Raw genomic sequence first — 23,962 nt, 5'->3', positions numbered from 1 at the left:
AGCAACTAGATTTTTCTAGCATCGTTTTGCAACAAAAACAGGATAATTCATTAACATAGATATTTCATTTTCATAGTTTAGGGAAGCTTTTAATGTTTAACAGACCATTGTATTTTAATATTTTGTTGGAAGCCGCCCAGAGTGGCTGGGGGAACCCAGCCAGATGGGCGGGGTATAAATAAATGAATTATTATTATTTTTATTATTATTAATAATAATATCACTTTGAAATATATTTGGGTATCCATTTCTCAAAATGTTCTTTCCAGAAGGGTCATTGATTGCTTTTCTTCATTTTTTAAAAAGAGCTTTTTTGGGTTATGTATTTTAACACCCACTTTCTTTGTTCAGTGAATTCTGTGGAATATATGTGTGATTTCAATAACAGTTTTCCAGTGTACCAAATGTTAGGAAGGGAACCAAAAAATAAGTATAATATGGCATTAAACTATGTTAAAGTATCTATGTTAAAGTATGGAAGACTTCGAATCTTATTCAGAGGGAAGTATTTCCAATCAGGTCATTCATAACATTTTAGTAATCGTAAATATTTTTTGTTTCTCAAGACATAGATGTTTCACATGTTTCAAGACATCAGTAATATCCCACTGATTTTTATCAGATACAGCAGAATATATGCTACTCTTGAAAGGCAGATTTTTTTTCTAAGGAGAGACAAAAAGCTGAGAGGCAAAAGTGGGGCAGAACTGCACTTCTGTGGAAAGAGGTTTTTCAAAGACATCAAATCCAACTGTGTCCAGATTGCATAACAGATTGTTAAAGCAATGAAACACTACTGCAGTAAGGCGTTCTGCATTTAGAGTGTAATTTGGGAGAACTCCCCCAACCCTTAATTGTAAAAAACCTTTAAACTATGCTTTGATATAGTAATTCCCATTCAGAAAGACTCCTCTTTCTGAAATTTTACAGTCTTTTAAAATGATATTTAAAACATGATGATTATGAAACAGACAGATTTCACATGTGCCCTTTAAAACACTTATGAGACTTCCTTCTGTTATAAATGTAATTTAAAATGTATATGTTTCAGGTTTTTAAATTGATGTGCATGAAGGAAGGACACTTTATAATCACATTTTAAACATCTTTAATTTTGGTTGCCCTGTGAACAGATGCATTATCCCTAAAAGCACTTCTTCTATCCACCATCCTTCCAACAGACTTTCACACATTTAGGAAGAACTTTTTCCCATGTTAATTTTTGTCTCTATAGAGAAGTTTCTCTTGGCCACTATTGCAATGTACAGCTCCCGAGTTTACCCAATTTTCCCACCTTTTCCATGCTCACTGGCATTTATGGTATGGCCATTTACTTCCACTGTCTTCCACTGTCAGTAGAACTGACAAGATTGGAGAAAAGGCTTGTCAGTATAATTTATATAGAAATGCATGTGTCCCTATGTATCAAAAGTGTATAAGCACACCATGTTACTGCGCTTAGTAGTATTTTCATTTTTTAAAAAACAAAACAAAACACTGGTCGGTGAAATTAATATAGCTTTCATAACTCTTAGAGCTATAAGATAGACCAGAGAGACGGCATTGGGTGAAATGTACGGTATATGGTTTTCTATGAAATTTGTTGTTGTTGGTGTTGTTTAGTCGTTTAGTTGTGTCTGACTCTTCGTGACCCTATGGATCAGAGCACGCCAGGCACTCCTGTCTTCCACTGCCTCCCACAGTTTGGACAAACTCATGCTGGTAGCTTCGAGAACACTGTCCAACCATCTCATCCTCTGTTGTCCCCTTCTCCTTGTGCCCTCCATCTTTCCCAACATCAGGGTCTTTTCCAGGGAGTCTTCTCTTCTCATGAGGTGGCAAAAGTATTGGATTCTCAGCTTCAGGATCTGTCCTTCCAGTGAGCACTCAGGGCTGATTTCCTTAAGAATGCATAGGTTTGATCTTCTTGCAGTCCATGGGACTCTCAAGAGTCTCCTCCAGCACCATAATTCAAAAGCATCGATTCTTCGGCGATCAGCCTTCTTATCAGACCTAAATAAGGGATAGTGAAGGAAGCGGTAGAACAGGCTGGTGGGAGTTTCAGACTGTTGTCAATCATTATGGGATTAAATCCAATACTAGTTGCAAGGTGGCATGGGCTAATATCCAGGCAGGCAAGCAGTGAAACATATTTTCTCACACTTGCTGAAGGGGTTGCTGTGAAATATGAAACAAACCATAACTTGTGAAAAGTGATGCTCTGCATTAACTGCAGTGGTTGTCAATGCCTGCGTGATAATTAAAACTCTTGGAAATCTCTGTGTTATTTTATTTTAGTTTAAGTGTACGTTAAAAAAGCGTGGGGTGTGGAATCTTGCTTGTCTGTTTCTCTATTTCCTACATCACCTTTTGAAATTAGAACTCTCCATTTCCTAGTGCAGCATGAAAAGTGTTTGCCATCTTTGCTAAAATAGGGACTGAATCTTCTCCCTAAGATTTACTTAAGTTCTTGCTCGTACTAAACAACTTAGGTAATCACAGGCATAGGGTGGGCACAGTTGTAAATCCATTGCATTTAATTTTCTAGTAGCATAGCAAAACAATTTGGGCACTATTCAGAAAGCAACCATTTTCCTTCACAGTGAATATATTTAACATAGTAAAGGAAACAGTGTACCAGGCACAACAGTTCTAATTCTGGAGAGTGGGGAGGAGAAATCTCTATGGAGGAGGCTACAAGATTCACAGGAAGTATCAAAGACCATTCCTGGTCATATGTTACCATTATTTAAAGCTCAGGTGTTGCGTTTATTTATTTTTTAAAAATGAATTATAATAATTCTAGCAATAGATGCAACAAGAGTCACTCCATTTTAAAGCAAATATATTTGTGTTTTGGGTATGCATACATAGGTCTGCTTTATTGTTTCTTACAATAGCCATTCAATGTGCAACACCAGCGTGATCAATATAGATCTCCCTGACAAATAATCACACGTGATTTGAAATACCTGTTTCCCCTGCTAAATGGTGCTTTTACGCATACAGTACAACGCTGTTTATTTAAATAATTGTGGAGTACTGAGGAGCAGAGATGTATACCTGGCACGCTGCCTCCTCCTTTCCTTTGTACTTTCCTCCTTTGTTCTCTTTTGTTTATTTCTTGATTTGCCTCTTTCCTCTCTGTATCTTTTAACCTTGTTCCCTCATATTTCGTGTCATGTTAGTTTACTCTCATCTCTAATTCCTTGCCACTTGCACTCACCGTGAGTGAAATTAAATCGAGCAAGTGCAACTGTGTCATTGGCCTTTAAGTCTGGTTGGTAGGGGCTTGTGTTCCGTAGGAACATAGTTGGGTGCCAGCAGACAGGGCTAGAATTAGTGGTGCCTTTAAGCTGATTCACAAAGGCATGCCCATCACCTGATATCTCGTCATGCCCTTGAACTCTTTCCGTCGGAAAGTACTGTTTTGTGGTGTTACGAAAGCTCCACCAGTGAGGGAAGTTTTCATACATCATCATCACTGTGGGTTAAACCACAGAGACTAGGACTTGCCAATCAGAAGGTTGGCAGTTCGAATCCCCGTGACGGGGTGAGCTCCCGTTGTTCGGTCCCTGCTCCTGCCAACCTAGCAGTTTGAAAGCATGTCAAAGTGCAAGTAGATAAATAGATACCGCTCCGGCGGGAAGGTAAATGGTGTTTCCGTTTGCTTCTCTGGTTCGCCAGAAGTGGCTGAGTCATGCTGGCCACATGACATGGAAGCTGTACACCGGCTCCCTTGGCCAATAAAGCGAGATGAGCGCCGCAACCCCAGAGTCGGCCACGACTGGACCTAGTGGTCAGGGGTTCCTTTACCTTTACTTTAGACTTGATTTACTAATCACCTTCTAAACAACATAAAATACTGTATTTTTTGCTCTATAAGACTCACTTTTTCCCTCCTAAAAAGTAAGGGGAAATGTGTGTGTGTCTTATGGAGCGAATGCAGGTTGCGCAGCTATCCCAGAAGTCAGAACAGCAAGAGGGATTGCTGCTTTCACTGCGCAGCGATCCCTCTTGCTGTTCTGCCTTCTGAGATTCAGAATATTTTTTTTCTTATTTTCCTCCTCCAAAAAACTAGGTGCGTCTTGTGGTCTGGTGCATGTTATAGAGCGAAAAATATGGTAATTAAAAACAGTTCAACACACAAAAGCAACAAATACCTTCAAAGCAAGATTAAGTCCCTAACAAGTTCACACTTGTGGCAAAGTCCCATTTACCCAGCTAGGAAAGGCTGATGGAACAACAAAGAAGAGGTCTTCAGCTGTTTACAGAAAGTGAGGATAATGGGCACCTGCCATATCTTGACAGGAATGCCATTCTACAGATACATGCATGTCATCATTTGATAGCCAGGTCATCATGTAAAGAATGCATGAACTTGCAGCCTGTAACACTGAGGTAGCTGGTTGATGCAGGCTGTTTCAGGAGGCAGATATTGAATTATTTATTATTTTTAAAATAGTCTCCCAGCAATGATGTCTTCCTTGAGTCTGCTACGACTACATCACTTCTCAAATAGTGTTCCAGATGTTCCATTTTAAATTTATGTTTTTAAAATCATGAACAGCACACACAGTGCTACACGGCAGGTGGTGAGTCGCAGAATCATGGATAAAGGTAAAGGGACCTCTGACCATTAGGTCCAGTTGTGGCTGACTCTGGGGTTGCGGCACTCATCTCGCATTACTGGCCGAGGGAGCCGGCGTACAGCTTCCGGGTCATGTGGCCAGCATGACTAAGCCGCTTCTGGCGAACCAGAGCAGTGCACGGAAATGCCATTTACCTTCCCGCCGGAGTGGTACCTATTTATCTACTTGCACTTTGACGTGCTTTCGAACTGCTAGGTTGGCAGGAACTGCTAGGTTGGCAGGAACTGCTAGGTTGGTAGGATACTAAGCTTCTAATCCATGAAGCCTGATGGCTCACTCTTAGCTCACCATCACTTCGCTGTCCTGTTGGAGGCTGCTGTGCAGGCAGAAGGTGGAAATAAGTGTTAATACCATGAGTGTTAATACGATTGAGCTGCTCTCTTTCTCCTTCAACACCACTGACCGATGAACCTGCAGATCAGTACGAAGGCTGCCAAACTCCTTTGACTTGTGTGCTGAACAAACAGAATGGGGTAGTACATCGGGAAGAGGCATTGCCCAGAGGTAGACCACATGCTTTGTATGCAGAAGGTCTCAGGTCCAATTCCTGGCATCTGTGGTTAGGGCTGAAAGAGAAACTTGCCTGAAACCCTGCAGAGCCAGCACCATGCGGGAAAGACATACACAACTAGATGGGCAGTTGGTCTGACTTCGTTTAGAATCATAAAATTGTAAAATTGGGAAGGGACCACGAGGGTCATCTAGTTCAACCCCCTGCAAGGTAGGAATATTTTACCCATTGGGGGCATTGAACCCATGACCTTCAAATTAAGAGTTGCATGTTCTACTGACTGAGCTATTGAGGCAGCTTCCTATGTTCCTTCAAGAACTCTCTTTGGGGTAGCCATTTGAGCCACATCACCCAGTGTGGCGTAGTGGTTAAGAGTGGTGGACTCGTAATCTGGGGAACTGGGTTCACTTCCCCGCTCCTCCACATGCAGCTGCTGGGTGACCTTCGGCCAGTCACACTTCTTTGAAGTCTCTCAGCCCCACTCACCTCACAGAGTGTTTGTTGTGGGGGAGGAAGGGAAAGGAGGATGTTAGCCGCTTTGAGACTCCTTTGGGTAGTGATATAGCGGGATATCAAATCCAAACTCCTCTTCTTCTTCACCCCCAAAGCAGCTGCAGATTGGCATAAAAAATTACATGTGCTTTTTTTTTTAAAGAAACAATGACTACAGGTATTGTGAACTTCAGATGAAGGATAGTATATAAATTGAATAAAAAACAACAAATTTATTTCATAAAATTTATATACCACTTGATTGTGAAAAAACTCAAAGTGGTTAATAAATACGAACTCATCATAGTGGGAGAAGACTTGTATGCCTGCTGTTTAAGCACTAACTTTGGATGGGCAATTTCAAAGCCCCTGATCTCCTTTCTGATGGTTCTTTACCTTTAAACCGGACAGTACTTTAAAGAGAGGAGTGTCTTCTATAAAGTAGGGCACATGCCCACCCTGACCCCCTCTGACATATGCTGCTGTTGCCTTTCCCTGCAGACCCTCCTTGCTCCCACCCGGGGTGGGATTTAGGTTTGATGAGGCCCTAAGCTACTGAAGGCAATGGGGCCCTTTATATGTCCAGCTGTCCTTTGTCAACAACAAATTGTCACTGTTTTTTGTGTTGAATATATGGTAATTTATGGACCTCACAGGTATCTAAAGCCATTTGCACATAACAAGTCGGATCCTACACAACACAAAACACTGTTGCTGTATGTAGGTTTTATTTTATTTGTTTTTTATCTTATATTTTGGAAATGTATGTACATCCAGGTTTTTTTCCTTTAAATTTTTTGGGGGGCACCCAAGAGAGTGGAGCCCTAAGCAATAGCTTGTTTAGCTTATACGTAAATCCGGCACTGCTCCCACCAGCACTTCATGTTTCCAGCTGCGCTGCTTGCCATGGGAAGTGTGTCTTAGTGGTTAGAGTGTTGGACCAGGACCTGGGAGACCTGGGTTCAGTTCCCCACATGAAGCCCACAGGGTGCCCTTGGGTCAGTCATTATTGTTGGGATACTGCCGGGAAGATGGGGGCATCAGGCAGGCCCCCAGCTGGCTCCAGCCACCGGCCGGCAGCTGGGCAATCACCGGTCTCCCTTGGAACAGCATCAATCAGCGACACGAGCCTCAGAAACATTTAGAAGCTGTGCACGCTCTATCAGCAGAGTGAATAAATCTTCTCACAACGGGAGTGGCGGACAGAGTCATGTGTAAGCATATTTACAGCATTTATTCAGCATAGTTCAGGAACAAAGGAAAAAATATGTCTGCTTCCCTTCGTGTCCAGCTAAAAGCAAAAGCAATATACAAACAGAAGTTCCCAGCAGACTGCTGGAATGTAAACAGGCATGTGACACACAACAGTCATACCTGTTCCCTTTTAAGGTGGAACGGAACTACCGTATTTTTCGCTCTATAACACGCACCCGACCATAACACGCACGTAGTTTTTAGAGGAGGAAAACAAGGGGGAAAAAATATTCTAAACGAAAAAGTGGATGTATGATTTTTGTGGTTCATGCTGTAGCCACAGACATGTGATCTGACAGTGAGTTTGGAGTAGCCCAATGCAAAAATCCTGAGGATCCATGTGGATCCATGCTTTGTAACCACATTTTTGCACCACTGTGGCTCCAGGCAACAGTGGGTGCGTGATTTTTTTGGTGCAAGATGTAGCCATGGACATGCTATGTGATCTGATGGTGAATTTGGGGTGACCCAGTGCAAAAATCCTGAGGATCCGTGTGGATCCGTGCTTTGTAACCATGTTTTAAATGGGGAGGGAAGGAAAAGCACTCAAGGGACAAGGAGCACAGGTGGGGTGTGTGGAGAAGGATGCTGCTAATAATGAAGAAGAGGGGTATAAGGGGAGAAGGCTCCTCTCCTCTCCCGCTTTGCTCCTTTAAAGAAGCAGGCTCTCTGTCCCTCTCTCCTCTCCACTCAGCGGCTCTTCTCCCGCTTTGCTGTTTCAAAGCGAGGCACGGAGGAGGGAAGGAAGGGGAACCATGGATCCTCTGCTCACGACTGCAGCAGATCCCCCCCCCCCGCCACCCATAGGCATTCCCTCCATAACACGCACAGACATTTCCCCTTACTTTCTAGGAGGAAAAAAGTGAGTGTTATGGTGCAAAAAATACGGTATATCCTAACAATTATCTCTTGGCCTTGCTTCTTCATGCTATGCTTGGCTTTGCCTGGGAGCCAAGAGGCAAAGGGGGAAAGTTTGATCACCAAGCATTATTTTGAAGCTGCGGTATGAAAAAGAAAATTGGCAACTCTCCCCCTTCCCTCTGTGTTCTTCCCTTCACTCCACCTATTCAACCCTAATTAAAACCAAGCTGTGAATTTAGCACCAGTTCCTCCCTTTGTACTACAAGCTGCAAATTGTGCATTTGTTCTTCTTCAAGAGCTCCAGGGACATTGTAAAAAAGGGGGGTGGGTTCCATTTTTGCTTCTGGGTTGAACTCTGAAGTGGCTGAAAGGAAATTGACAAACATTTTCACTCCGTGTGAAACGTTTGTCACTTTTTGATGATTTTTCATGAGGAAAGAAAAAAGGCTATGAACAGAGGCGGAAGTCTTCACAATGCAGCAACACAATGCTGCCTCTAATATAATGCCAATTCATAACATGGGCAATGGTTCCTGCCCTTACTCTGAATTGGTAACCAAAACCAAAACCAAGGAAGAATAGATGTTTGAAATAAGATTCATTCCGGAGCCCATGTGCATTTGGTAAGAATTGCTGCTAAAAATATTCCTCAAGGACAGATTTGCTTTGAAACGCTTTGGGCCTGGTATAAATATCATTTCAAGCACCTGGAATTCCTTCCCTCTACTTCCTCCCCCCCCCTTTTTGCCTGCGTTCCAGTTTTGTGATTGGTTCTCTTACTCTGAATTGGCTTCATTATGTAACTAAATCTGATTGGTTATTTGGTTACTATGAGTGCTTAGCCAAGAATGATCTTCGTGGTTTGTGTGGAGTGAGACAAACTATGACCCCAAGTTCAGAAGTACAGTGGTACCTCGGGTTACATACGCTTCAGGTTACATACGCTTCAGGTTACACACTCCACTAACCCAGAAATAGTGCTTCAGGTTAAGAACTTTGCTTCAGGATAAGAACAGAAATCGAGCTCCAGCAGCGCAGCAGCAGAAGGAGGCCCCATTAGCTAAAGTGGTGCTTCAGGTTAAGAACAGTTTCAGGTTAAGAACGGACCTCCGGAACGAATTAAGTACTTAACCCGAGGTACCACTGTAATGCTAAACCACACCTTGGCTTACCTCTGGGTAGCATAGTAACAGAACAACTGGGGAAGAAGCAAAGTGCCATAATTATTATTGTGAGTACTCTCATGCTCACACATTCACAGTTTGACTTAGCATTGTAGGTTAACTGGACAATTGCCATAAGTTGGTGGCCACAGCCTTTTTGGTGGTGGCCTCTAAGCTTTGAAACCCCATCTTCTCAATACTGTGTGGCATGTGTGGGAGTGCGCCCTTTTTAAGCAGGCACATAATATCTTCATTTATGGTCAGAGTTTGAATGATAAGTTTTAATGCTAGGCTATGGTTTTATTATGTTCTTGTATTGTATTTTCCCCCATTTGTTTTTATTTTTAATTGTTCCCTACTTAAAAGATAATTTTGCTTGAAAATGATATATAAATAGCCCAAATAAATAGAATAAATAAATCTGTCGATCACCAGATCTGACTAGCTGTATGGCAATGTTGTGATGTTTCTATACTGGCTTTGCGATCCGTATCAGGTAGCAAGAAAGAAGGAGATGCTGTTTCCTAGGCAACCCAATTTAGTTTCTATTGACTTTTTACCTAGTGAACACCTGAAATTAATCTCTAGCTTTGCTAACATAATGAATACTATGTTAATCTTTACTTACCTTTGTTCTCTGCCTCTCAAGGGATCTCTGTGTTCCGATTAGTGCTATAGGCAGATCTTTAAAATGGCAGAATCAGCCTTTTGTGTTTGTTTGTTCTAGTAGCCCTTCGTGCAACCTGTAAATCTGTTTATCACCCAGCAGAGGCTAATCTAATTAGGTCTGCACAACAACTGCTGGAATCCATTTTAAGACTGTTTTAGTTTGCAGAGTTGTGGCTTTAACATCATGCCATCTTTTTATTCATCCTTCTTGTTAGACTAACATGTAGGAAAATGAACAGTTTTGAAAAACTCAAAAGTTAGTTGACTGTGTTGGGACTTTTTGTAAGGTCCTAATAAAGGTATTGTCCTATTGTAGATTTTTGGCATTTTTCTATGGACCAGCATAATTTCCCTCCCTCCCTCCCTCTGAACAGTGTTAGCCACATAGGAAAAAGCACATGAACAAAGAGAGAGAAGTGTACAAAGGAACATATTGGGAGTTAATGTAGATTTCTTGAGAACAGTTTTATTATTGCCTGGAAAATGTTTGGGGATGTTCTGTTTTGAGTGACCTGCAAGGGAAGGGAAGGCTTCAGTGGTAACCTGGACAGCTCCATGCACCAGAGGTCAAATCATCATCATCATCATCATCATCATCATCATCATCATCATCATCATTTTAATTGTATGCTGGGTATATAAATGTAAGGCTTCACAAACAAACAAACAAGCATGTTCCTTGTATTTGAAAGAATTGGTCTTTAGGTATATACAACCCATAGGATGGGTGTCCTTTGAATCCAATTCCCCCCAATTCTTTAAAGTCAGGGATGAGAGCCCTGTTGGATTCCAGCTTTCATCAGTCACACCAGCCAGCATGACCAATGGCCAGAGATGATGAGAATTGTGGTCAACAACATCTGAAAGGCCACAGCTTCCCCATCTCTGCTTTAAAAAGAGAGACAATCATAAATCCATTGCTGTTCAGTAATCACTGAGGGACAGTCTATCTAGCCCAGGCTTCCTCAACCTCAGCCCAGATGTTTTGAGACTACAGTTCCCATAATCCCTGACCACTGGTCCTGCTAGCTAGGGATCATGGGAGTTGTAGGCCAAAAACATCTGGAGGTCCAAGGTTGAAGAAGCCTGGGCTAGATAGACTGCCCCTCAGTGATCTAGCCTTGTCCCCCACTACCATGGACTTTAAAAGTATAGGCAGTATTTTTTTTTTACATCATATCTGTGTTATTTTGAATTTGTTGATTTCTTTATGTGGAGCTTTTGTGTATCTAAGGTATCTAGAACCTGTGGGGAAGGTAGAGGCTCAGTTACAATTGAAGAACAGGGAACCTTATTGCTCCAAGTCAAATCAGACCTAAAGACTAATTGATCCTCATTTGGCTCCTCATCATGGTTCTAGAGTGCTTATTTGTAATGAAAAATTAGTGTCTTATTTTGGGAGATGTGGTTGGATGCATTTTATCTGTTTTTACTGGCTCATAAAACACATGGAGAGAGAGAACTTTCTACTGTGAGTTTTTTTTACTGGGTCATGTTCAGATTTCATTTCACAGTGGAGTTAATGTTGAAGTATTCCATTCTCTTTTATGGTTTTGCTTAATATTACTGTTCTAGTATGACGGCGATAAAATTAAATCTGCTTGCTTTACTTCCTTTCTCTTGCATCCAGTCGTTAGGTAAAGGTAAAGGTAAAGGACCCCTGAATGGTTAAGTCCAGTCAAAGGCAACTATGGGGTTGAGGTGCTCATCTCGCTTTCAGGCTGAGGGAGCCGGCGTTTGTCCACAGACAGCTTTCTGGGTCATGTGGGTCATAAACTGCTTCTGGCACAATGTAAACGTGACGGAAACCAGAGCACACAGAAATGCCGTTTACCTTCCCACCAAAGCAGTACCTATTTATCTTCTTGCACTGGCGTGCTTTCAAACTGCTAGGTTGGCAGGAGCTGGGACAGAGCAACGGGAGTTCACTCTGTTGCGGGGATTCGAACTGCCGACCTTCTGATCAGCAAGCCCAAGAGGCTCAGTGGCTTAGACCACAGTTCCACCCACATCCCTATCCAGTTGTTAAGCAGTATAGTGAACTGTGCCTACAGGAGAAGACAGATTTCACAGTCTCTTGTGCTCCATTCTTCCCTCCTGCCCTTTATTGCCATTTTCATACATTTCCTAGCACTTTGTACAGCTGCTGGTGTAGAACGTTTTCTCTGTGCTAATGAACTATCATAGATGATACAAATACTCTTCATTTCCAGTATATATTTGTGGCTCCCATATGATAAGTGCAAATACTCATAATAAAATATTGGCATCTTTGGGAAAGGAATTAATCAGTTATTTGTGTACAAAGATAAGAAAACTGTGGCATGCTTTAAATAAGCATCTATGCATGCCTGTTTCCAACTGTTTCCCCTTCCATGGGTAGGTAAAGGAGAAGGGAATTGCTCTATAGTTGTTGCCTAGGTGTAACGTCATTTTATCTTACCATTTAGATTAGCTGCTTCCTAAGTTTAGGGGCTGGTTTTCTCCTTTCACTACAAAAAACTTCATTCTTGTGTGCGGTTTAGGTTGCTTCGACTCAAAAGAATGACTCCAAACTGAAAAAGGTTTAGAAAAAGGCAATTGATCCCAGAATGTCCCGCTTTTCCTTAAGATATCCCTATTTTCAACCTAGAAGTATTGGAGGGTATGGTAGGACCACCTTGTTTTCATCAGAGAAATGTGGGTGAGGATGGAGTTGTCTTCCCCCCAAGCCATCTGAAGGCAGCCCTGTATAATGATTTTTTTAAAATGTTTAATGTTTTATTATGTTTTCATATACGTTGGAAGCCGCCCAGAGTGGCTGGGGCAACACACAGTCAGATGGGTGGGGTATAAATAGTAAAGTTGTTGTTATTATTATTGCTGTATTATTGTTATTGCTATTAGTGAATAGAACATCCCTATTTTCATCGGAGAAATGTTGGAGGGTATGCTTAATGAAAATAAACAACAAAGGCAGAAAAAAGGGAGGATAAAGAAAAAGTAAAAGCTCAAAAAATGAATAGAACTAAGAATCCCAACTAGAATGGTCAATGTGACTTGTCAGGGTTAGCAAAGTCTTATCATCAGTCTCACCAAGCTACATGTAAAATGATGAGTTGCTTTTCTCTGTGTATCTACCTCATAGCAACATCTCTTTCTGTAACACTGAGGTCCAGCACCGAGGGCCTTCTGGTGGTTCCCTCACTGCGAGAGGCCAAGTTACAGGGAACCAGGCAGAGGGCCTTCTCGGTAGTGGCACCCTCCCTGTGGAATGCCCTCCCACCAGATGTCAAAGAGAACAACAACTACCAGACTTTTAGAAGACATCTGAAGGCAGCCCTGTTTAGGGAAGCTTTTAATGTTTGATGTATTACAGTATTTTAATATTCTTTTGGAAGCCGCCCAGAGTGGCTGGGGAGGCCCAGCCAGATGGGCGGGGTATAAATAATGAATTATTATTATTATTATTATTATTATTATTATTATTGAAATTCTTACCTTCTCATTAACATAAATATTTATCTTACATTACATTTTAATAAAATGAAGCCTTCCCATTTTGTTTCTACCCTTGTTTCAAATATCTGAGGAAGCATAAACAGGTATTTTAAAAGCCAGCATTCACACCTTGATTAGTGGATCTGTGTAGGCATGAATTCTGCTTCTTAGGCAGAGCCTCACCAGCTGCCTATGGATGCATAAACAGAGCTTTCCCCTCAATAGAAGGAAATAGAACAGTTCATTTTTGAAGGAGCTAAGTGTGGAAAGGAGTACTTGGATATCTGGAGGAAGAGGAAGGGGGGAAGCTCAGTATGTAAACATGCAAAAAGCTGTGGTTTAGATAGAGTAATTGTATTGTAGTATGATGCAAAGTGTACATGATGGATCTCTTCTATCTCCACTGTTGGAGTCAATGTGTCTCTGAATGCCAGCATCTGGGAATCACAACTGCTTTTACACGCAGTCCTGCATGCAGACAACCGCAGGCATCTTGTTTGCCATTGTGAGAACAGGATACCGGACTGGACAGGCCTTTGACCTAATGCATTTATGTTATGTCCAAAATCCAAAAAAGTGTGTGATGCTCAAATAGCCATTAATGAGGAAAATTAGCTTGTAAGTTTTCTTTCTTGAATTAAACTAATAGTTAATAATAATAATAATAATAATAATAATAATAATAATAATAATAATAATATTACAGTGCCCTAACTAGACTTGAAAATTATTTTGGTGTTGGTTAAAATGGGAAATATGTTAATCTAAACTGGAGCATCTGAGAGTGAGAAAAAGTCTGGAATTTTTCTACTGTACCCTGAAAGGGAGGAAACATGCTCACTTTACCTTTCTGCCATATTTTGTCTCTTGTTGATTTTCCTAAATTTTACTTTAAAAGTAAGCCTCCATCTCCTACTGTTCCAGGCATATGCTTATAGTAAATACATATTCTAAATCTCAAAAGCTAGAACCCAAAATAATTATATTGGGAGGCCCAGGTTAAATCCGTGTCCAGGGCAGCTGTGTACCAGCTCCATCTGGTACGCAGGCTGAGACCCTATCTGCCTGCGGACTGCCTCGCCAGAGTGGTGCATGCTCTGGTTATCTCCCGCTTGGACTACTGCAATGCGCTCTACGTGGGGCTACCTTTGAAGGTGACTCGGAAACTACAACTAATCCAGAACGCAGCAGTCAGACTGGTGACTGGGAGTGGCCGCTGAGACCATATAACACCGGTCTTGAAAGACCTACATTGGCTCCCAGTACGTTTCCGAGCACAATTCAAAATGTTGGTGCTGACCTTTAAAGCCCTAAACGGCCTCGGTCCAGTATACCTGAAGGAGCGTCTCCACCCCCATCATTCTACCTGGACACTGAGGTCCAGCACCGAGGGCCTTCTGGCGGTTCCCTCACTGCGAGAAGCCAAGTTACAGGGAACCAGGCAGAGGGCCTTCTCGGTAGTGGCGCCCTCCCTGTGGAACGCCCTCCCACCAGATGTCAAAGAGAACAACTACCACCAGACTTTTAGAAGACATCTGAAGGCAGCCCTGTTTAGGGAAGCTTTTAATGTTTGATGTATCACAGTATTTTAATATTCTTTGGGAAGCCGCCCAGAGTGGCTGGGGAAGCCCAGCCAGATGGGCGGGGTATAAATAATAAATTTATTATTATTATTATTATTATTATTATTATTATTATTATTATTATTATATAAAATATTGTGATTTCTACAGCATTTTAAAAAGGCTATCCCTAGATATCTCACATTCTGAGTTAAGAGATACAGAACAACATGAATGCAGTCTACCTATCTATTGGCCTTTGGGGTGATTTGCTTTTCAATGTATTTATACAAATATGATATTTTAAGGCTGTTAGTTTCCTGCAACAAGAAGTCCAGAATTTTAACTGGGTCCAATTTTAGGGTGTGTTTCTACAGTGCCCACCAAGTTACTCACGTCTGTATTTAATAATAATAATAATAATAATAATAATAATAATAATTAATAATAATAATAATAAAATGCTTGTTTATTGTTGCATTTATTGAAGAAAATACACCATAGGATCTTTCTCAGCATACTTGTAAAAAGGGAGAAACCTACATCCTCACACTTGTTCTTATTTTCTTATGCCAGACAGTACAACTGAAGTCTTCACAAACATATATGTGACCAGCTTTGGACCAGTTTCAGATACAGACATGGTGAGTTCCCCAAAGCAAAATAAATTTTGGCATGAAATTATTTTGTTAAAAATATATACCCCCAACCATTTTACAGAAATTTCACAATGAACCAGTATGCTAAATTGTATTACTGTATTATCTTGATGATGGCCAGGAACTTCCAAGGCACAGCTATGAAATCTGAGTATCAGAGAAGCACTCCAGACTTCAGGGCCAGTTGCCGTGCCATATCAAACAAAGCTCCATGAAGATGAGGAACTTTGATTGGCCGACCTCATTTTCAGTTGTAGCCACTGTGGTATAAAGTGAATGAGTCTGCAGATGGACTATCTGGTGGGGATGTTGGAGAGAACGGGTGCGCTGGAATTTATCAGCCAGTGTTGTTGACTTCAGGCTTCTAGTTTTATGAAAATGAGAATCAGCCACTGAGCATGGCAGCTTCCCATTCCAATAATAGACTGGCTGTAACTTCAATCACTGGCAATATATATTGTGTACTGTGTACTGTGTACTGGCAATATATATTGGTGAGCTGCTGAGGAACATTTAGTGAGATCTCTCAGCCTCCAAGAATGAACCATTTGGAGGCACCATTCTCTAAATGCATATATTGGGGCTAGAACACAAACGGTCTGATTCTAATAACAAAGATAACATAGCTTAGCTATAAAGGGTGTTTACAGGCATATGAGGCTTATGTGCTTGAAGAGGTGAATTCATTGATTGTGGGAGGGGAAGAGGGAAAAAATACCATTTCTGAAAGAGTCACTCAAAAGAAGATTAGTAATGACATTTTGACTTTTCAGGAAGCACATGGTACACAAATGTGTGACACACACATGGTGTGTTACCGATTCATTTCCGTACAGGTAAAACTAAGCAACCATTTTTACCACATCGGGGTGAGATATCAGTCCAAGGTAAAGGTCCAAGATATCAAACTAGCACTTACACATTTGTTTCCAGTAGTAATTACTCTTTCAACCTTGGAGAGCAAAACTCAAGCCTGACCCAGTGTCAGACTCACAGAATCCAATTACAGCAGCATTTTCTGTCAGGCACGGCTGAAGACCGAAGACCCTGCAGGCAGCTTAGGACATGCCTTTTAAGTAATCTACAATCTGGCAGTTTGAGAAGGTTGCCATCCTGGAGTCCATGAGACTTTGAGCTCTTCTCATAAGGATCACATGGAAGCTGATCTTAATATCCTGCTGTGTCAAAGAAATAATCAAATGTTCTGCTAGAGAAAACCATGGGCAGCAGGCAGTGTACTTGATCAACGCAAGAAGAGGCCATTATGGGCAAGAATAAAATATCTGGAGTTGTAACTAACAGCTTATTTTGAAGGGCTTTAATGTGAAGTCGGAATGCTTCTCTTGGTGGGATGAAGAGTGTGACAGTTTTACCAAGGAAGGGTAATTGATATGCAAAGTAGCTTACCAGGATCAGAATAAAAAACAAGAAATGGCCTCGTTAATTTGTTGACTAGGAAGCTTCATTACATGATGACATTTGCTTTTCAACCAGGAAGTACATACTTCTACCATCTACCGAAAAGTAATTAATCATTCTAGTCTGTAGACCAAAGTTAGAAACACCACAGATCCATGCATAATTGCTACAGAGAAGTGTGCAATACAAATATAATACAGTAGTAAGCAACCGCAAGAGCCCATAAAAACTACTACGCTGATGACATGTTGTTATGAATTTCCTTATTAGAAACCTCAGCATTAAATAAGAATAAATAGGCTGTTGAGATTCATAGTTTTACTGAAGCAGCTGTTTGATAGAAGGTAGTGAGATCAGAGCATTGGCTCCCTTAATCACAGTGCTCCCTTTGTTAAACAAAAAATACAAACGACTCAACTTAGCCAATGTTACATCTAATGCAACTCTTGTCACCAGTTGTCGCTGAATTTGTCACATGTTTTGATTTCAGTCAAAACGGGTTCTTCACTAACATGAACACAGATTATTGATATTAGTATCATGTTGAGCTCCTTTTCATTACACCAGTGCTCTTCGTTTCGCTTGACAAGTGTTAAACGATATGCCATTTGAATTTGTCCAGGGCATTTCTCATTAGTGGAAGGGCTCTTGTTACACTTCTCAAATCCCTGCTGAAATAACATATACTGAATAAGGCACGTCAAGAAGACAACTGGCTATAGAGCATATGTGGTTTATGCATAATGATTAAGGATAGCAGTTAGTCAAGTGAATAGCAAAATTTTATCCATATGACACAAAGCGTTACATCTTACTTTAGCAGACGCATTATTTTATTGATATTGGTCACTGTGGGCCTGATTTGCCATTGCGGCACATGTTAAGTGTGAAACACATTTTTTTTTTTTTAAAATCTAGTGAGGTGGGTGGAGAATTCACTTGGCAGCATTTCGCACTTGCTTTGCTTGGGTGTAAATGAGAACATAAGACACACAGCAATGGATAACAGAATCCTAGTTAGCATTTACAGAAATGATTGTTCTCCAGAGAGCACTTATGGAAATGAAAATCTGTGCCTCAAAATGACAGCCACAGTCATTAGCTGTTGGTCTCAGTAGTCAGCTATATAAAAGTGGTTAAAGTGTTTACTAATGCCAAGGGCCGACATTAACTCAAAAACGTGAAAGTTACTTTCCACTTTTTAAAAATAAAAATGTTGGCAATGTTGAATAGCCAGCTTCCAGATAATTCTGTGCAGGGACAAGCCTGAAATAATATACCCCATACTTTAAAAGGGAAATTAATGAGAGATCTTCTGAGCAGGATTGCTTTTGGTGTGCAATGACACAGAAATACTGTGTTCAGCTTCTCAGTATAGTTGGGAAAATAAACATTACTTTGGAAAGGAGATGCAATTAGGTTTCCTAGGCAGTTTTAATTTTTGCTTCTTTTTATTTTTTAAAGGAAGTTTTTTAAAAACAAAACAAAAACAAAACCTCTTTGTTTATAGCATAAGATTATTATTTTGGCAATGTCTTTCCTTGGTTTTCTGACTATCCATTGTTCAGAGCCACCTCATATGCATTTAGTAGTGGAAACACAAGATTGAAACCCCTACTCACAAAGCTTCCATGTTGGCTTCAGTCAAGTCACTATCTGTCAGCCAAACTGGAATCAAAGAATTGTAGAGTTGGGAAGGGGTCACTAGGGTCATCTTACCCAACCCCCTGCAAGGCAGGAATCTTTCACCCAATATGGTACTTGAACCCATGATGCTGAGATTAAAGAGTCTCATTCTCTACCAGTTGAGCTATCTACCTCAGAGGTTGTTGCTGTACACCACTTTAATGAAGTGTGAGCCTAATACATAAACAGAAGCGGAAACACAGGTAAGCTACCGATAAAACTATGATAAACAAGGCCATGTTTCCCCCTATTTGAATTACTTCTATTGTGGGATGTAATCCACTGAGAGCAGTCAAGTACAACATTCCTTGTTTTCCTAGAGTGGACATGCAAGGGAATGTTTGGTCCAGCCAGTCAAAACTTCCTGTTCTTCCTGGCCTGGAGCATCCTTCCTTGCATGTGACTAGTGCGTGGGCTTGACCTTTCCAGACCTGGTAAAAGGCCAAGGCATGCTACCACTCTTTCCCCTTTTCCATCTTCTTTTCGTCCTATGAACTTCCAGCCAAGCAGCCCCCAGGCCATCTCCCTTATGGGGTAAACCTGTTTTAGACGTTTGTAACTTTAAACCTTAAGCCTGCCTTCAGGGATCGCGCTGTGCTCTGCCTAATCATTGCTTATGAATAAGACTGTGGTGTCTTTATCCTTTTAGGAGGGATTCAAGGGGTCTTACCAGGAAAATATTAGAACGCATTTCAACTTGGACAAGCCAGATTGAATTGTGTATTGTCTCAAGGAACTCACACGAGTTTGCAACTCGTTTTCTGCTGTGTAAAGGGGAATGCACTCTGCTAAGTAAAGGAACTTGTTAGCGCAAGTTAGGAAAGATATTAATAAACAATATATCCTCTCCTCCCACCCTGAACATTCCCACATCTACAACTGTTTAGAGTCCTGAAGAAAATGCCTATCGTTATGATGGGTGGTGGGAACGAAGAAGTTCAGGGGAAGCTCTCTCCCTACCCCTCCAACCTAGATGTGGCAATTATTGACTTGGATCGCAACTTGCAACCTTTGTCTATTGAACTCAGTGAGAACCATAGAGAAACCAGCCCATCACCCTCTCTAGTCTTGCTGCTTCATCTCCTCCTTATCCTCCCCTGGATTCTCATTTCTTGAATACAGTAAAATGGGGCAAAGTGATGAACGAAATCCAGAATCTGGCAGGTAGACACATGTTTGCTTACGTGTTTAAGCTAATCCTAAAGCAATATATGGGACGGGAAAGGAAAATGGAGACAAGGAATTGGAGCGAAGGCTTTGGCTTCACCATGTTGCTTCACTTCCTTCCTCCTGTGCAGATTGCATAGGACATGCACAGCTTGTGTTTCCTGACATCTACCACAGGAACAGGGGGAGTATGGGTGCTACATGTTTTTCAGAGACAGAAAGGAGGTAACATAAGTCAGATATTTTTCTGTGCTTGTAAAGATGACCGCAAGTGGGATTTGAACTCTACCAAGCTCTTGAAGGCAAAAGAAATAGAATCTTCAAAAGTTACTCTCTCCTGTGGAATCCTCAGTTTTCAATTTTGCCTTCAATAAAGCGGTTCTTTGTTACTTCTCTGAGATTTCATTTGCTGGTTCAGGCTTGTAGTTTTATTTTCTTTGTTTCCTTTCTCTGTTTTTGTGTGTTTGTTTTTGTGTGTTTTTTGTGCTGCCTCTTTCTGTTTCTGAAAAATAGAATAGAAAAGAAGAGTAGTGTTTTTCTCCTTCCCTTCCCTTCTGCCAGCCATTTTCCTTAGCCCTGAATTCCATTCTCATTTTGTCTCTGTGACCCAATATCGTTCGCTCTTTCTCTGTCTCCATGGCAGGACCAGCTGTTTTTACCTCAGCCTGAAGATCCTTATCTGTGTCTGGGCACTTCATTTCCATATTCCATTTTCTCCAACCCCATTTGTTCTCAGTTACTGCCATACAACGTGGCGAAAGCTCTCAAGAAGTCTTCCATTCCCTGCAAACAGCATTTGTGGGCCTCTCAGCTCTCTTGGTGCTAGCTAGCTTCAACTTCAGCCCCTGTGCAGGAAAAAGAAAGAAAGACAGACATAGTAATTTCCACTAATTCCTGCCTCCCTTGCATCAAAAAGCAACTGTGGAAGCCTCACAAGGCCCTGGTTCTTGGAGTGCCTTTAAATAGCTTTCCCCCCTCCATCTTTGAGTGCCAGACAAGGCTTCTTAGTGGTGTCTTCACTGTCCAGGCTGAATTTATACAAGCTGGGAGGTGGAGGCAGCAGCAGTGGGGTGAGAGCAGAGTTCTGTATGTCTGGATCCTAAACCCAAGTCCAAGATGGTGAAGTTGCCTGCCTTAGTCCCTAAGGTTATTGAATCTGAACTGGATACACCTCTTCAACACAACCGTGGCTAATGCAACGATCATTAAAGGTTGGAGCAACAAGTCATGGATCAGTTGCAAGGATAAATTGCTGCTTGTTGATGCACTGGTGACAGGATCAGCCCATCACATACTTCATCCTAAGGACTTGGATGCACAACAGAGCAGGAACTGGATTTGGGTCTCAAGTGAGCGCATGCGGGAGTCGGTGGTGTGGGTAACTTCTTCTGTCCCCATCTTTGCCAAAGCTTCTCTCTTGAGACTGGAGGACCTGCTGGATGAGGCTAATCTATAGCTCAATACTCTCTTAAGCTTTAAAAGTTGGCAGCATTTATTTCAGATGTGATTCAGTTTTCAGGTTGCTTATTGGTGGCAAGTGACTTGGTAAGGAGAGTTCTCTGGTTGTGCCACTGGGAAGTGGTTGCTCTCTTCTGCTCCAGTTCAGCTATGGAAATCTATGGGGGGGGGCATGCTCTTAAGAGCTGCTGCACTCCAGGATGTGCTTGTGGAATCAAAGGATGAAAATAAGGCCATGCCCTCAAGCCCATAAGAAGGATGACAAGTGCTCCTTTCAGATCCTACCAGTCCTACCAGATCCTCCAACAATCCTACCAGGCCCTTTGATTTCTCAGACCCAACAGAAGTGGAAGAGAAGTTTGGTCCTCCTATTGCTCCTGGAATAAAGCTCGCAGGGGAACCGGAAGCCAGCAATAAGAAACATTCCTTAGATTTCGTTCATTCAACTAGTTCAGAAGATACAAGCATCAGTTCTGAAACCAGCCTATAGGAGGTCTTCTCTCCCTTGTACAGATGTCAGGCCATCATGTCAGACCTTTGGGTCCTGGAGACCATCGAACAGGGTTTTCATCTGGAATTGACATTCCTACCCCCCTCACAAAGGGGGATTTCTGTGCATGTAACAATATGACCTCCAGGCCTCACCTTGTTATATAGTTTTTTTCTTCCTGTCTGAGTTTTTTGAACTACGCATGGTCCAGTCTGTCTGAGTCCCCGCCCCCCACTTTTTATTGGTTATTTATCCAGCAGAGAGTGTTTTTTGTTTCTTTGTTTGTTTTTCATTGGCTGTTCCTCTTATCTGTTCTGCTTCTCCTTCTCTGGCTTTTCATAATGGAAAACTGAGAATTTCAGATGAGATAGGGATTTTTGAAGACTCTATTTGGAGCTACAGATTTGCCTTCAACCACCAGGTGGAGCTCAAGTCCCACTGAGGCCATCTTTTTACATGTAGGGGTATCCCCTTTACAGGTAAGAACCAAATGGTCTTACTTAAGATGATCTTAAATCTGTGTCAAATGATATAGGTTGCCCTGCATATTAGTAGACACCTCTTGCTTCATGCCTAGAGTAATGTAATCATAGAATTGTAGCCTTGGAAGGGACCCTGCTGATCATCTAGTCCAACCACCTGTAATGCAGGAATATGCATCTGTGTCAGCCTGGAGCATTAAAGAGATTCACTTCATTAGGTGCAAACTACATGATATCCTAAAAGGGACGCAGGTGGCGCTGTGGGTTAAACTACAGAGCCTAGGACTTGCCGATCAGAAGTCAGCGGTTCGAATCCCCGCGACGGGGTGAGCTCCCGTTGCTCGGTCCCTGCTCCTGCCCACCTAGCAGTTCGAAAGCACGCCAAAGTGCAAGTAGATAAATAGGTACCTCTTCAGCGTGAAGGTAAACAGCGTTTCCGTGCGCTGCTCTGGTTCGCCAGAAGCGGCTTAGCCATGCTGGCCACATGACCCAGAAGCTGTACGCCGGCTCCCTTGGCCAATAAAGCGAGATGAGCGCCGCAACCCCAGAGTCGGTCACGACTGGACCTAATGGTCAGGGGTCCCTTTACCTTTACATGTTATCCTGCAATTGCATGCAGTGAAACTCTGTATTTCTCAGCTGTGTATTCCCACCAGTATTCTAGTTCTAGACCCATTTTATCTCACTAGATCTAGAACTTTGCAGAGATAAAAGCTGCTTGGTGGTATGGTGGAGTTTCGGGGGGGGGAATAGACTAAAGGGCAAAAGCTAAGCAGTGCTTTTCTCTCCATTTGCTTTTCACTTCACGGTGTACTAGGTACATGCAACTGCATGGTATTCTGCCCCCCAGACTCCTTCGAAGTAAGCTGGATGTCTCTATTTGTTCCCAATCTAACCTTACTTTCAATCACTGCTTTACAAGTTTAGGCTCAGTGCATTAGTAACAATGCTTTGAGTGAAGGATGCAGAGATGATTTTCGGCTTTGTTATGTAGAATAATAGAGACCATCAAAAGGAAGGCAAAGTGCAAGGATAAAGCAGATTGCACCTTTGGAGATTCAGCTGTCTTGTAGCTGTTTTTATGAAATGTGTAAGCTTAGTGTTGTGATGAAAAAGCCCTAAAGAATTGCAAAGAAGCCAGCGATGTAAATTTATTCTGACATTAGCCTGAGAGGAAAAGCTGTGTTCACTTAAAAAAATTAAAAAGAAAGTTACTCCCCTAAAACACAAAACAGAAAAACAAATCAGGAACTCTGAACAGTTAATCACCATAATTGACAAAGGAAACCTATAGCATTAAGTCCTGATTTAAATAGCTAATTGCATATTCACTTCGTTTAGAAAAATGTACAACACATTTCCTTACAATCAGGAAAAAGAAGGATGGATTTAGAAAATGTGTGGTATCCCCTGTCCCCATTGTCTTCGTTGCCATGTTGTAGGAATTCAGTGCTGCCCAAAGTATTTAAACTGTTAAATCCATCATGTATTGGACTCTTTCTGAAGCACCAGTATCACTGCAACAAGAAGGGAGGGTTTTTACTGACCCCTCGGTGTATTAGAGGAGTCTTGGCCATGTCAGTCATATTTGCAGTTGCCCAGACTGAAGTTTAGACCCAGTCTGGCAATTCACTGGAGAGTTTTGGCAATGCAGATGGTATTATAGTGAGGCATATTAAAGATTCTTCCCATATAAACTTCTTGTTCTACCCTTATGGTATTTTTTTTTTTGGGGGGGGGTGAACTGTGCCTCAGTGGTTCCCAGGCTGCTCATGTAATACAGTGGATGCTTGGGTTGCGAACGTGATCCGTGCAGGAAGCATGTTCGCAACCCGCAGCGTCCACAACCCGCAGCGCCACATCTGCGCATGCGCAGGTCACAATTTGGCACTTCTGTGCATGCGCAAAGCACAATTTAGTGCTTCTGTGCATGTGCAAGTGCCGAAACCAGGAAGTA

General features: G+C 41.8%; 1 protein-coding gene across 2 annotated transcripts in view; it reads left to right on the top strand.

Annotated features, from left to right (window-relative positions):
- GABRA2 (gamma-aminobutyric acid type A receptor subunit alpha2) overlaps window positions 1-23,962 on the top strand; it is a 70,879-nt gene that overhangs the window by 15,116 nt on the left and 31,801 nt on the right. For both annotated transcript variants that reach the window (XM_053402714.1, XM_053402715.1), the window contains one exon: window positions 15,221-15,288. In XM_053402714.1, the coding sequence (XP_053258689.1) occupies window positions 15,221-15,288 (68 nt within the window). The remainder of the gene's footprint in view (window positions 1-15,220; window positions 15,289-23,962) is intronic.

The sequence above is a fragment of the Podarcis raffonei genome, chromosome 9, assembly GCF_027172205.1.
Source record: "Podarcis raffonei isolate rPodRaf1 chromosome 9, rPodRaf1.pri, whole genome shotgun sequence".
NCBI classification, from domain to species: domain Eukaryota; kingdom Metazoa; phylum Chordata; class Lepidosauria; order Squamata; family Lacertidae; genus Podarcis; species Podarcis raffonei.
This window is presented reverse-complemented; position numbering and strand designations above follow the sequence as displayed.